The sequence below is a fragment of the Sinocyclocheilus anshuiensis genome, unplaced genomic scaffold (assembly GCF_001515605.1).
Source record: "Sinocyclocheilus anshuiensis isolate Anshui unplaced genomic scaffold, SAMN03320099.WGS_v1.1 scaffold1021, whole genome shotgun sequence".
In the NCBI taxonomy this organism is placed as follows: Eukaryota; Metazoa; Chordata; class Actinopteri; order Cypriniformes; family Cyprinidae; genus Sinocyclocheilus; species Sinocyclocheilus anshuiensis.
The window spans coordinates 448,931-464,523 of record NW_015554136.1 but is presented as its reverse complement, the minus strand read 5'-3'; the positions used below and the strand labels follow the sequence as shown (position 1 = coordinate 464,523).

The 15,593-nt window shown below is 36.1% G+C and overlaps 2 protein-coding genes across 2 annotated transcripts in view; one reads left to right on the top strand and one right to left on the bottom strand.

Moving 5' to 3' along the window:
- The window catches only part of LOC107670379 (low molecular weight neuronal intermediate filament-like), a gene marked incomplete at its 5' end in the record, with an annotated part of 9,214 nt that extends 4,673 nt beyond the window's left edge, over positions 1–4,541 (top strand). The window contains 3 exons of the mRNA XM_016462959.1: positions 606–923; positions 2,125–2,249; positions 3,581–4,541. Of these exons, the coding sequence (XP_016318445.1) occupies positions 606–923; positions 2,125–2,249; positions 3,581–3,998 (861 nt within the window). The remainder of the gene's footprint in view (positions 1–605; positions 924–2,124; positions 2,250–3,580) is intronic.
- Positions 4,542–11,494: 6,953 nt separating this feature from the next.
- LOC107670385 (histone H2A.V-like) lies at positions 11,495–14,747 on the bottom strand. The gene is made up of 5 exons (XM_016462967.1): positions 14,617–14,747; positions 13,110–13,187; positions 12,860–12,973; positions 11,838–11,967; positions 11,495–11,739 (listed from the first exon to the last, which is right to left on the bottom strand). The coding sequence occupies exons 1-5, from the start codon at positions 14,617–14,619 to the stop codon at positions 11,678–11,680; spliced, it is 387 nt and encodes a 128-aa protein (XP_016318453.1). The 5' UTR covers positions 14,620–14,747; the 3' UTR covers positions 11,495–11,677.
- Positions 14,748–15,593: the final 846 nt, after the last annotated feature.

The following is a 15,593-nucleotide window of genomic DNA, read 5'->3' as shown; positions in this document are numbered from 1 at the left end:
AGCTCAGCTCCAACAATGAACTGTTCCAATTATACACTTATTTTCACATAGCTATGAGAAGCATTAAACATGGTTTAATGCGTGCGGTTGCTGTACTGTATTAAAGCTTTAATCAGGATAAAACTGTATATTAAAAGCAGTTACGAACATAAGCAGTAGCATTCACAAATAACAGCATATCTAAAAGTATGTATTTGTAGCAATAGCCAACAATACATTGTATGGGTCAAAATTATCCATTTTTCTTTTATGCCAAAAATCATTAGGATATTAAGTAAAGATCATGTTCCATGAAGATATTTTGTAAATTTCCTACCGTAAATATATCAAAACTTAATTTTTGATTAGTGATATGCATTGCTAAGAAATTTTCTCAATATTTTGATTTTTTTGCACCCTCAGATTACAGATTTTCAAATAGTTGTATCTCAGCCAGATATTGTCCTATCCTAACAAACCTTGATCCTTAACTTTCAGATGATGTATAAATATGAATTTCAAAAAATGTACCCTTATGACTGGTTTTGTGGTCCAGGGTCACATACAGTATGTATATTAAAGTTATTTGTATTATTGAGTAATAGCTGACTGTTCTTCACGCTCAGGTGTCTGTTGAGATGGACGTCAGTAAGCCTGACCTCGCTGTAGCCCTGAAGGACATTCGTGTCCAGTACGAGTCTCTCTCCGCCCGGAACCAGCAGCAGGCGGAGGAATGGTACCGCTCCAAGTTCACTTCTGTGACGGAGGTGGCGGCGCGCAACACCGATGCTCTGAAGCAGTCCAAGGATGAGCTGTGTGAGTACCGCCGACAGCTGCAGGCCCGCACCCTGGAGATCGAGGCCCTGAAAGCCCATAATGAGGCCTTAGAAAGACAGCTGGTGGAGATGGAGGACCGCCAAAACAACGAGATCGGCGAGCTGCAGGTGACAGCGCTTCACTGTCACATTGAGCCCGGTCTCATGAAATGCGTATCAATAGCACTTTTTTTTTTTGTATTTTACGTGATATTTATGCAGAAACTGACTTTGGCGTGCATAGGATACGCACGTGTTTGGCATGCATATAATACACAGCTTTTGCGTGCATATAATATGCAGTTTAAACCTACCAATTGCGCATCATATGCGTGCCAAAGTCCATTTCTGCGTATAAATAATATGCAAAATAGAAACAGAAAATCGTGCCATTGAAACGCACATTCATGAGATCGGGTTGGGGCCACCAGTAAAACTGCTCCTATTTTGCGTTTTTCTAATGTCATTTGAAAAAAAGTCTATTATAAATTATATTATGAAGATAAGATTTTTTACTATTTTAATATATTTAAAAATGTTATTTATTCCTGTGATGCAAAGCTGAATTTTCAGCATCACTGCTACTCAAATCTTTAGTGTCAAATCATCCTTCAGAAATAAGAACGTAATAAGTTTAATTTAAATTCACTAATTTAGCAGACACTTTTATCCAAAGCAGCTATTTTAGTATCATCGATATATTATTATAGTTCTGGTTAATATTTTGAATTAGATTTTATTTTTATATAATCTTTATATAAAAGTTTAATTTTAATTTTAATTAAATTATTATGTCATTTTGTTGGGTTTTGTAATGTTTATTAGTTTTTTTTTGGGGGGGGGGATTCTATATACGTTTTATTAAACTATATAGTTTTTTTGTTTTAGTTTATTTCATTTGAGTTATTTTAGTACTTAAACTAAAATTATAAATGTTGCCTTGGCAACTAACTGAAATAAGATTAAAAGTTTTATTTTATTTCAGTCAATGTTTATTTCATTTCAGGTAATCAAAATGTTTTTATGGTTTTAGTTCTTGGTTTAGTTACCGATACTAAACCTGGGAAGAACATCATTATTTTATAAAGAAAAAAGTTCAAATTAAAAAAAAAATAAATTTATAAATATAACCTGATGATCATGTGATCCTGCGTGGTTTGAGAATGATCTGCACAAAAGAGTCACATGACTAATGTCACAAAATTTGCTTATCAGTGAATTTCAGGTTTAAATAAAACTGTTTTTCAACGTTTGGACTGCACTGTATAAAAAGACATTTTCAAAATAAATGCATAAGATTTCTCTTAAAAAGGTCTCGTTTGTGCGGTAGGACACCATTCAGCAGCTGGAATCTGCTCTGAGGAGCACCAAAGGTGAGATGTCCCGTCATCTGCGTGAATACCAGGACCTGCTAAACGTCAAGATGGCGCTGGACATCGAGATCGCAGCCTACAGGTCAGACTCAGAACTGCTGCCAAATCAATAGCTTTCAGTCTTGTGACCGGCTCGGAGACCTGGAGGGCAAAACATCCAAGCCTTAAATATTTAGATCACCTATCAAAAGAATAAAACAAAGATATGTGAACAAAATGCAAGTTTTGGCCATTTGCACTCCATATTATATGGAGTATTTCAATGACTAAACAGCGCGACAAAAGATTGTGAAAAACACTTAAAGTGCCTTAATGCTTTTTAAAACAGTGATATTAAAAGAACAAATTCAGTACACACCTTTTTGATTATGCTTACTTAGATGAGCCCGGAATATGGATGTAATGTGCATAAATGGTTCCATGTTTTCTTTATAATGGTTTTCTATGGGAAACCATTTAATGTGAAACTTTATGTGTTGCGTGTATATTCTGGGTTCGTCTGCTTGCCTATACAAAGTATGCATCATCAATAAGGTGTGTACTGAATTTCGCCTTTTAATATCAACGTTTTACTAAACTACTATTTATTGCAAACCGCATAATGGAGTAGTCAATGGAGCAAAAGCCTCGTTTTTCCCTCCAGATGATGTTCCTATAAGGCTGTGACGTCACGTTAAAACGATCAATTCCACGTCTTAAGGCCATTGCACACTGAGTCCGAAATTTTCGCATGTTGAAAAATAAATACGACCTCACATTGTGTCAATCACTTTTACACACTGCCTCCGAAACTTTTGTCCGTCATAAAAAAACTCGGATCATGTGTGTATTTATATACACATAATAAATATTCACAGTACACACACATATTTTATGTAAACAAAAACTTTTATTTTGGAGGTGATTAATCACGATTAATCGTTTGACGGTACTAAAGCGAACGCCAAAATCCAGAATGGCGATTGTCAAGTTGATCCACTTCGTCTCGCAGCACAAAGCACTGTAAAGATCCTTGCACCCTGAGTTCACAGAAACTGGTGGTCTTCTTTGTAACATGTGGCTCTAGTATCGCTAGCAAAGCATTAAACTGAGCCACTGACATCCTGAAGTAAACTTAGATAATCTCGCAGAACTCTCCTTCTTCTCTATATCTCAGGATTGGATGGTTCCAATATTTCCTTTCTTTTTCTCTTTTTAAGAAGCGAGAGGAAAACAAAATCATCCTCACTGCTTGAAGACTCCATTTAGTACTGTTTATCCGCAACGGATTAATTAATACGCATCGGACTCAGTGTGCACGGTTTCTATGCGTGACGAATTTTTAGGATGATGTTTTTTGGACTCAGTGTGCAATGACCTTTAGTGTCATTTATCAGAGTTCCATCTATACCCATATATGGTCGTTCCCAACAGGAAGCTGCTGGAAGGTGAGGAATGCCGTCTGAGCTCTGTGGGCGGAGCCTTGCAGCACTCCGCCTACTATTACACACCGAGCCGCACTTATGCTCTGAGGAAGGGCGGAGCCAAACCTGAGACTGAAGAAGAGCAGGAAGAGGAAGAGGAGGAGGAGGCCGAGGAAGGAGAAGAACAGGAGGAAGGAGGCGATGAGGAGGAGGAGGAGGAGGAAGAACAGGAGGATGAGAAGGAAAAAGTGGACGAGAAGAAGGAAAAGGAAGAAAAGAAGAGCCCAAAGGAACAGAAAGAGAACGAGAAGGAGAAAGAGAAAGAAAAGGAGACGGTGAAGAAGAGCAATAGCAATAAGGAAGACAGCAAGAGTGAAAAGGGGGACAATAACAAGGGCGAGAAGGCCGCTGCGCTCAAGAGCAAGTAAAGCTGCGTCCCTCCGACAAATTCACATCAACATCCACTCATCCTCGCCTCATTTCACTGGGCACAGCTGATTTCATCTGGATCTCTGCGGGAAAGCAACGAGCCGGTAATGAAAGCGCTAGAACGGAAGGCTGGCTAGTTTTCTGTACAGCACTCGAGAGATGAAGAGAGCCTATGAAGTAGTTCAGCTGAACATTTAGTCATCATTTACTTGAGTGTTTTTCATGCAGCGAAAGCAGATGCTGAGTAAACCTCCGTGCTCCAAAAAGACAAATAAGCAGCATAAATATCGTCCACGTAATTCGTCTGCCGTATTTCAAGTCTTCTGAAGTTGTGTGAGGGTAAATCATTTTTCCACCAGTAAACATCCTATCTTCTGTTTTCTCAGATCTTAAAGAGATAGTTCACCCTAGATGAAAAATCTGTCATCATTTACTCACTCTCATGTCATTCCAAACCCTTTAGACTTTGGTTCATCTTTGAAAACACAAATTAAAGGGGTCATATGACGTTGCTAAAAATAACATTGTTTGTGTATTTAGTGTAATGCAATGTTCAAAAAACACATTATTTTCTATATACCGTACATTATTGTTTCTCCTCTATGCCCCGCCTTTCTGAAACGTGTCATTTTTACAAAGCTCATCGGTCTGAAAAGCGAGGTGTGCTCTGATTGGCCAGCTATCCAGTGCGTTGTGATTGGCCGAGTGACAGAAATGTTACGCCCCTTACCATATTTGGAAACACACAGCATCTCCACGACAACAACACTACAGCGAGAATAAAAGCTACACCTTCTTTCTTTGTGTGAACATTTGGGTGGTGTTATGCAAATCTTCCCACATCGTGACGTAGACATGTGGGGGCGTGTTTTAATGAGGCGTTTGAAGACGATTCTTCAATTTAAGCAAGGATATCTCTTTGGGTTTGAGACTTTAATCTTTGCAACTTTACGGATCTTATATATGCACGAGCAGCTTGTAACACTCCAAAGACAAATGAAGACATATGACCCCTTTAAGATATTTCCAAAAAAATCCTGAAAGGTTTCTGTCGCTTCACTTCAAGTCCAGGTAACCAAAACACTTGAAAGATCCAAAAAGGTTGTCATCGGAGGGTGATTTCCATTCCATTCTATTCCTATTTTTTTTATTTAACGCAGTTTTGCAGCATAAATCACCATGCATTTCTTTTTCATGAAAAAAACTAAGCTTTTAGCTTAAAGCTACACTCTTAAAAATAAAGGTGCTTCACAGTGATGCCATAGAAGAACCTCTTTTGTCTAAATGGTTCCATAAAGAACATCTGAAGAACCTTTCTGTTTCACAAAAGCTTCTTTGTGGCGAAAGAAGGTTCTTCAGATTATAAAAAGGTAAGAAAGAGATGGTTCTTTAAACCAATGGTTCTTTGTGGAACCAAAAATGGTTATTCTATGGCATCGCTGTGAAGAACCTTGTAAGCACCTTTATTTTTAAGAGTGTAAGAGTGTAAGACAATAATATGGGGCCTGAAGGACATTGGGGAGCGTAAATGATGGCAAAATGTTAATTCTTCCTGGTGTTCACGTGCCATTATTTCCCGGAGTGCAGAAAGTGATGCCATGCAGTCCAAATGCAAAACGGACCAAGTTTGCAGGTTCCAACCTCTCGGTGCTATCTGATTTTAAACATAAGTGAGTTTGGACTTGGAGGAGGTAATTATTCATTGAGCAAAAGCATATCCATTATCTAGAGCTTCTCTCGAGTCCTGAATGTACGTCACAAGCCAAGCACAGGGAGAGGCCACGTCTCCTAATTTTCCAGAGATTTTAGGGCATCTATACCCACATGAATGAAATTGTCCAAGCTCATTTCATTACGTTCGCTCGTAAGGGGAAGAATGCAAAGCATGCAACATTTTTGAACATTAATGCACGCATCTGCTCATCCATTCACGGTTTCCTTAAATGCACCGGTCACAGCATGCAGTTAAACGAGGTTGATGAGATAAAAGATTCAACATTTATGGATTTGAGAAAGAAGAGCGCATTGCGTATCATCTGTAGTGTGGGAAAACCCTTCTGCTATTTAGATTCTGACGCTTTAGAGACGATTGCTGCTAAATATCCCTCTATTCCTTCCTGTGTTAAAAACGACCTCCTCTTGATCCATTCATTCTTCCGAAGTCAATCTTCCTCTCCATCCTGATCTCTTGACGTATTTCTCTTCTTCTCTCTTTCTAATCCATGGCATGGCTTTCTTCTGAGTTTAGCCATCCCTTTTGTGTTTCTGCTGAATTACAAGAAATATGTCCAGACCACTGCTGAAATCAAAAGACATTTTTTAATTATTTTTTATTTTTGGATAAAGAAAATGAAGATGACTTTTAGGGCCATTAAGATTTGTTGCTCCCACACCCAATTCTGATTAGCGTAATGCATCTGGATATTCTGCTTGTCTTAATATTCTCATAACTATTATTGTATTACAGTAAAAATAATGAGAATAATTAATAACATTTACAGCATTTGTAGTATAAAAAATTAAATTATTTGCAGTACAACAAATGCTACCATGATGAATAAATGCTTTATCATTTAAATAAAATGTCATTTTTATCACTTTATAATAGTTTGAATCAGGAGGGAGGTGTTTAACTTTAATGAAAAAATGCAAAAATCTTAAATCGTCAAATATTTTCTTTTTGCAGAATATTTTTTTCTATTAATTTTGGGGTTAATGAAACTAACTGAATATCGTGTCATGTTCACAAAATATTTTCTATTTATGCATTTTTGTGACGTAATCACATTTCTTCTTTCATAAACCTTTGTGCTTATAAAAAGTGTAATGTCTGCCCACAGAATATGCTTCTAGTGTTGCTCTGACAAATTCTTACTTCAAATTTAATTTTGATTAGATTTTACATTTTTTTTCTTTAAATGCACGTTACATTGTACTGTGTTTTAGGGTTGAAGGAAATGTCTCTAAACTGATGAAGTCTTGTTTTCTTAAAGTTTGGAGGAAATGTGTGAAGTGAAAGTGACGTTAAAGCGGGATTCTTGCAAGATTTGGTCTCATTTTTGCAGCAAATAATTTAAGAGTCGGAAAGGAGGGAAGAGCAAGATTTCCAATTAACAGTGCAGCAAATTATTCATGAAATGAATCAATCAAGAGGGGGTTCAGTGTGCATGGCCTGATTCACTTGGAGCTTGACAATATTGAAGAGGTGGGATAGATTTGCTTGATGTGTGTAAAAATGTACGTAAATGCCTTAATCATGAATCTAAACTGCTTAAAAGAGTCCTCACGAATGTTTCAGAGACGGTCAGGAGTGCTGACACTATAACTGTAAAGCTGCTGATACAGTGATGTTCCCCTAAAGCCAAATAAAGCCATTTATCAACCAAACACTGCCTCTTTTTCTCTAACAAACAGCAATGCTATTATTACTATTTTTAAGTAGCAACTCAGTTGTCTTGAACTGAAATGTGTGTTGGCAGTGTGTGTACACAACCATCCTATAATGATAAAGATCCACCCAGTGGTTTTTTTTTAATCTGGTTAAATGTTTTCTATATCAACTTGTGGAAAATGGGCATCCTATGACCCCTTTAAAAAAAAATGTGTTTAGTCAGTTAAATCTAAAAACTACAAACTGTTCCCTTACTATACTTAAACCATGGTAACCACAAATTAACCACGGTCTTGCTACACTAACCATAGTTTAACCATGGTTTTTGTAGTAAACCTGTGGTTATACAAATGGTAATCAATGCACCAAAAAAACATGGTTTGGACGACTAAACATTTACTATAATAAAACCATGGTTAATTTTCACAAGGGTTAAAGTGCTACGCTATAAGCTACTAACTACACCAAAGCTATTTAAAATAAATATTGAAATTGTGATTGTGTCTTTGCCAAATATGTAATAATATGTGATATGCAATTATAAGAAAGTTGCTCTTTCAACATTAGCTTTACAGCTTGTCATGTAATAAAATATTTTATCAAAAGAGTAATTCATTTACTTAATGTTCTATCATTTATCAATGTACGCCGCTGAAATTTCGTAAGGGTACAGTTAGTGACTTATGCATGTTTTAATTTACCATTGTTCGGTTTATTTTCGCAGCTAAATTCAGCTCTTTCAATAGGAATCCAAGCCATAACTTCGCATCGAGACTATATTTTCAACATGCAGATTTCGCCCCGGGTTCAAGTTGGTGATGCATATTGAGCAAAACCGTCAGTTATTATCGACAATAGACTAGTCTTACAAGTTAGTCATCTCATTTTTTTTCTTTAAGACTGGTCATATTTTTATTAGTGCTGTCAATTGATTAATCGCATCCAACATAAACGTTTTTGTTTACATAGTATACGTGTGTCAGCAAAAATGTATTAGTCTTTTGTTATTGTTCAAAACAGTAAAGATATGTATAATATTAGATTTCTAGTTCAAATAAATGCTGTTCTTTTTAACTTTCTGATCATCAAAAATTCCTGGGGGAAAAAATAACTATCATCGTTTCCATAAAACATTTTAAAAAGCATAACTGTTTTCAACAGTAATAAGATATGAAGTCATATTTCTTGAGCAGAAAATCGGCATATTAAAATCATTTCTGAAGAATCTTATGGCAATGAAGACTGGAGCAATGATGCTGAAAAAGCCGCTTTGACAAAGGAACAAATTATATTTTAAAATACATTAAAATAGAAAACTATTTTAAATTGCAATAATAGTTCACAATGTTTGTTTTTGATCAAATAAATTCAGTATTGGTAGAGACACATTAAAAAATCTTACTGATCCCAACATTTTGAACAGTACTGTAAATAAAGGATATACAGTTATATCCAGTCATTATTTTGCCAGTGATCGACAATCTGCACATATCTGACTTCTCTCATATGGCTATTTTCTGGAATAAAGATGTAAATACATGGAATTATTGGTTTGTTTAAATGATTGCTTGATGCAAGAAGAAACTGGCACAACACATAATTAGGCCTACAGTTTAGAGGTCATCATTATATAAAAATATTTTACCACATCATGCATTGTTCAGTGAACATATTTTGCAGATAGTCAACCACCGACTCAAATGTAGAGTCCTATGACTAAGCATATCCAAGAAGTCCTGAAATATTTAATCAGGTTAATTATTAAAAGACAGCAGCTTCATTTCAGGAATGATTATGTGCCAGAAATAATCTCAGTGAACATTAATGGCTATGGTTACTCATTTGAATAATAATATAGAGATATTTGTTCAATGCTGAAGTCATGCTGCAGATGAAGTAATGCAAGAGACTCAGCTTTAAACACAAAGGAACATGAAAATTTATTATTAATTATATGCATACTTTTTAAATTGATTTTCTAATTTATATGATTTAATCACCTATTTGAAACACATTATGCATTAAAACAAAAATATCTCCATCGCTGTATGGTGATGATGTTTAGGAGTGCAGTGACTGCTATCTTAAAATAGAACTTCACAGAAGCACTAAAAACCTGCAGTACTGGATTATATGTGTGGGACTGGCAACTTCTCCATCGATATTATTGTATCTTGTCCTCAGCCCCCTCCCTCCATCTCTCTGCTATATATAGGCCTCTGCATTGCAGATGTCCCATAACCCAAAGCCTGCAGTCGTGTGTGAGATCTTGTTTTAATTCCCAGGTTAAAACTGTTCAGTCTTGCACGCACACACAGATTGACTGCGTATGTAATATGCAACATGACGCAGCACAAACAACACACACACACACACACACACACAGGTCAAAGCAACAATATTCACCCTGCTGCAGCTGTCTAGGACATTTAAAACCAAAGCTCTTGCATCTGTATAAATGTTTTTCTGTTTGTGATGCTACAAAGACTTCCTTTAGATTCATTTGGTACCGAAAAGGTTAATGTGGACAAATTATATTAGGCTATAAATCAGTGCTTGTGCATCAGGCAGCTCCCTGAAACATGAAACATACGCAAGGTTTTACAGAAAGTCCACTTGGAGGATTTACTGTTAAATGTATTTCATAGTGAAAAATGCTTTAAACATAACTAACACAAGTGCATACAAGAACAGCACTGTATATTCAAACGTATCTGATTGGCCTGTGAAGTGCACACACGAATGGCTTTCATCAAAATATCTTTTTTTAATGCTTAAGCATGGCTTACGTCAAATATTCGTTTTGTTTTTTCACACGAAACAGGATACTTAAAAAGAAATAGCAATTCAATCTGATTCGAATATGTGGTCTTTAGCGCCACACAATGTCCACACTTTCTGAAGACATTTTATCACCCATAACAAAAAAGAATATGAAAACAAAAAAGGGAAGAGTCGTCTTATATTGGCCCAAACCGTGTTCCACATTACTGAGCAGAAGTCTTTTTAATAGAATTATCACATTTATCAATAAAATCACCCGTTAAACACATATAGAACAGCCTTAACTGGCTTAATTTATCAAATTACCAACATCTTGGTAACACTTTATTTTACGGTATCCTTGTTACACATGTTGCATGTTCTTACTATTATAACAATAAATCATGCATAATTACAAGTAACCCTAACCACATAGTAAGTACTTGTAGTTAATTAATATCACTCAGTACTTAAATGCATAATTATACTGCAACAAGGACACCTTAAAATAAAGTGTAACCCACAGAAAACATGTACTGTTGTGCATCTGTTACTAATCACCACATGCAATTATAAACACACACGGACCATGAATTTTAAAATATTATCTATACAAATGTGTGGAAAAAAGATGTGCTTAATTGCATTAAATGAGCACTTTACATAGACCACAGAACTGTGAAATTACATATAAAACTGCGTCAAAAAGTACCAACTTGTATTTAACAAATGTATTTAACTATAGCACTAATTGTCTAAAAACATGTTTCATACTTCAGTATATTATTAGGCTAGGCTCTAAAAGATTTTAAAATATACACACATCAATACTTGATATTTATATGCATGCTAGAGTGTACTTTTTCCACAATAAAAGTACTCATCACAAAATGTTTATATTATTTAAATATGCACCATATTCAAAAGTCATTACTTTAAATACGTTTAACTCAACGCAGACTGCACAAACACAATCCTGGGCTGCGTTTCCCAAAAGCATCGTAAGCCTAAGTTGATCGCAGCTCTATTGGTTTCAACGGGTCTACGATGTACTTAAGCTCACGGTGCCTAGTTTTGGGAAACGCAGCTCTGGTTGACATGCTGGCCCACAAACATTAAAACATGAAAGACAGAGCCAGACAAAGGAAAATAAGAGCAGACAACATTATTTGTTTCATATAAAATGTTTTTATTATTTCAGTATAAAACAGCTCCATAGCTCTGGCCAATTCAACAAACAATTCCACAGTCACAGCAGGAAAGATCAGACTCTTCCTGTTCGTCTCTCTCTAAAACACCTGACATTTGGGTTGAAGGGGGCGGGGCTTATTTGCCATTCTAGTTTTGGCGATAGAACATTAACGCAAAACTAACAAATCACTTGTGGTTAGCTAGCTAGTATAACATTAATATTAACTTAAAACAAACAAAAAAAAAAGAACGCATGAATGAATGAACGAGCCGATCTGGTCACATCCCAAACGCAAGTCCTTGAGTCCATGTCCACAGCGACCCCAGCGGGAACTACACGGTCTTCTGCTGGCCCTTCTTACCGATCAGGGACTTGTGGATGTGAGGAATCACACCTGCGAGAAGACGGCAAACACACCAGCGCTTCACATCCTCATCTGTCAACACGGCAGTGTGTTTGCAACCAGCACAAAGAAACTAAACTCCAACATACCTCCACCAGCGATGGTGGCCTTGATGAGCGAGTCCAGCTCCTCGTCTCCACGAATGGCCAGCTGTAGATGGCGAGGGGTGATACGCTTCACCTTCAGATCTTTTGAAGCGTTTCCTGCCAACTCCAAAACCTAAAGTCCAAGCAAAAATTATTCAGACACCAGATATCATTTTTGATATTTTTTTACTAGTGGGTGCAGGACCCTATACTTCATTTGTGACCATGCACCACAAAACCAGCCATCAATGAGCTTTCCATTGAAGTATGGTTTGTTAGGATCGGACAATATTTTAAAATCTGGAATCTGAGGGTGCAAAAAAAATTAAATATTGATAAAATCATCTTTAAAGTTGTTCAAATTAAGTTTTTAGCAATGCATATCACTAATCAAAAATTAAGTTTTGATATATTTACGGTAGGACATTTACAAAATATCTTCATGGAACATGATCTTTACTTAATAGCCTAATGATTTTTGGCATAAAAGAGAAATGTATAATTGTGACCCATACAATGTATTGTTGGCTATTGCTACAAATATACCCCAGCGACTTAAGACTGCTTTTGTGCTCCAGGGTCACATGTGTGTAAGTGAGGATAGCAAAATAAAGTGAACTGTGACACACCCAAAAATTCTTCATACAGTGCACTACCAGTAAAATTTGGGACCAAAAATTAATCTGAGCATATTTTGCTTCAGTGTCTTTCACAGGCTGAACAAAATCAGTTTTTTTTTCCAAAAGCATTGCTTGGTAATTGGTATTATCTAATTGTGTACTTAAATTTAACAGCTGAATAATTTTTGGTGGACTGTAATACATTACATACCTTTCTATCAAAGTTATCTGACATTATCAAGATGAATGAGTTTAATTCTTGTCATATTACCATTTTCTAAACGATAGCGAATAAACTGCTATAATGTGAGAAATGAAGGTGTCTGAATAAATTGGTTTGACTGTATAGCACAAGAATTAAAGACAATTAGCGGGACGCTACAAATCAGCACTAACGAGCCTTACTTCAGCTGTGAGATACTCCAGGATGGCTGCGCTGTAGACTGCTGCTGTCGCTCCCACACGACCATGGCTTGTAGTGCGGGTCTTCAAGTGCCGGTGGATACGGCCCACTGGGAACTACAGATTTCAGATATGCATTCCCTTAGAAAGCAGCACCTGACATTGTTTATTAGACTTTGCAACCTAAAAAAAATCTGACTGAAGGATATTTAACAAATGGACATTTAAGCAAATCACGAAAACAGACGCTCACCTGAAGTCCGGCCCTTTGTGAGCGAGACACTGCTTTTGCCTTGGCCTTGCCACTGTCTTTACCTGCCTTTCCTCCTGCCTACAACACAACAGACTCTGATCCAATGCACACAGACATACTCAAGCATTTCAGTGCACGAAGCACTTCATTAGCATTATATTATGAGCAGACAATTATGGTCATTTGCATCAGCATATTAGCTGTGCAAACACATTTAAAGTATACTGAAAAATATGAATGCATTTTAAATATAAAAAAATATGCAATCTTTCTATAAAGTATATAAAAATATGTATCGATATAATTCACATAAAGATTAAATATTGCATTAAAAAAACCTAATCTGCAACTGCAAAAAAATAACTAATATTTATGTAGAATGTGCAACAATTTCCCATATGCAAAAAATTAGACAAACATCGCATAAAATTTAGTAAAATAATATGTAACAATATTTGTAGAATGTAACATTTTTCCATATTATGTAACAATATAACTGGCATACAAATTAAATATTACATAATTATATCTATACTATGAATAAAATTATTCAATTACATACTTAATGTTTAATTTACCACGTAATTTAATTTTGATACGTACTAATATATTTACAAAACATATGGCATTGCATTTTTATGTAAAAAAATGCATGTAATATCTTGTGATTTCGCGAAATTTCAAACTATTGCATCATTTATACAGTACATTTACAGCAAAACACTTTTTTACGTGTAAAAAACAAAAAAGACACGTAACTGTTAGCGGTGAGCGTGCCAACTGTCGCGCAAATCATCAATACATTTATTATTAGTGCGTTACTCATATGCAAATAATTATGGGTATATTTAAGCTCCACGACAAATAATGCAGGTTTGGAGAACATACTCCACTTCTCTTGGCAATCTGCACCGTTCCCCGCCCCGAGGGTATGATTAAAGCATCCATTAGGAATAGGATCCTGCTCAAATGAATTAAAGTTTAGCTAAAAACTTGCAGCAATGCCATCCGCCGCTTCACAGAACGCCACCGAGTCGAATAAAGCAGCGAAATCTCCCGCTCACATGACCGCCACGCTAAACTTACGACATACTCCATCCGCTTCTGACATTAACCTGCACAAACTACACAAACAGAACGCAATTCTCAGGAGTCGGTGGTTTTTGAAGAGCTGTACAGTGAATAAGCTTGATATGAACTGCTCCGCTGCACACTGCCGCTGATGGCTAGAGCTTAGCTTAGCTCTCCTGCTCGGAGAAATCTCACAACAACTGCGACGTATATCAACACAACCCCTCAAATAAACACGATAGGTGGCTAATCGTTTAAATTAGCACAACATACGTCGAGATTAAATACATAGCAACTACAAAAAAGGCTATTAGCAGCACGAGCTAGCAGCGTTAGCGCGAAGCTAGCGCAGAATCTCTAGAAAGACGACAAATACGCACTACAACAAAAGAAGAGGCATTTACAGTTATAGAAAACAGATTTACGAATTACATACCATTTCAGCGAAGTATTACTTTGAATGGGATCCGGAAAGGTCTGTGTAAAATCTATTTCGCCTCTTGACTCGGAGGAACAATAAACCGCGTTCAACGCTTGAGGCAAACCGAGCGCCGGAATCAGCCAATCAGAACGCCTGTTGTTGATTCGAATTTCAGGAAGGCCAATGAGATTTCAGCATGGAGCTGCTGCTACCATCCCCCATCGATGAATGATGTTTGTACGGATAACACAGGGGGCGGGACTTGGCTGAAATTTTACCGAAAACATTTAACCTCTATTTAAAAGTCATAAATGACCTGACAAACATTGCTAGAACTCGCGATTTTATGTAAATGACTTAAGAGTGAGCTGAATAATAAAACGAAATAAAAATTCTAATCAAACCTTTTTCTAATCTCACTATTGTAATTATGTCACACGAGGCGAAATCAAGTGTGAAATCATAATAAATTGGAGATTACTTTAAATTATTATTTCATATATTAAAAATTTTAAAACTAGACTTCGACTTTCATAAATATAGGGAGGGAGTCTTTAACATGTTTGTGTACACAGCTTGCTGAATGTCTAGTATTAATATCTATAAACGTTTTTGTATTTGTATAGCCTTTTCACAATTATCTTTTTGGTCTCTGAAGACTTTTACATTTTTTTAGCTATTTTTTAATTTTTTAATTTATTTTTCTATTTTTTGTTTATTTATATATACATATGTGTATTTTATTCCCAGCTTATTTTTTATTATCTGTGTGTTGTTGTTGTCTCCGTGTACTGGAAGCTTGTGACACTATAACAAATTCCTTGTGTGCACAAACACACTTGGCAATAAAGCTCTTTCTGACTTCTGACTTATTTATTATTATGAAAAAAAAATAAAGAAATTCTGACGCAAATCATTTTCTGGTTTTGTGTATTTATTTGTACTTTAGAGGTAATCCACTCTTTTTTGTTTGTTTGTTTGTGTGTGTGTGT

Coding starts and splice junctions, on each gene's coding strand:
- LOC107670385 (XM_016462967.1), bottom strand. Junction 12,974..13,109: donor CACAAAGGGCCGGACTTCAG/GTGAGCGTCTGT, acceptor TGAAATCTGTAG/TTCCCAGTGGGCCGTATCCA. Junction 11,968..12,859: donor TGGAGTATCTCACAGCTGAA/GTAAGGCTCGTT, acceptor CTTGGACTTTAG/GTTTTGGAGTTGGCAGGAAA.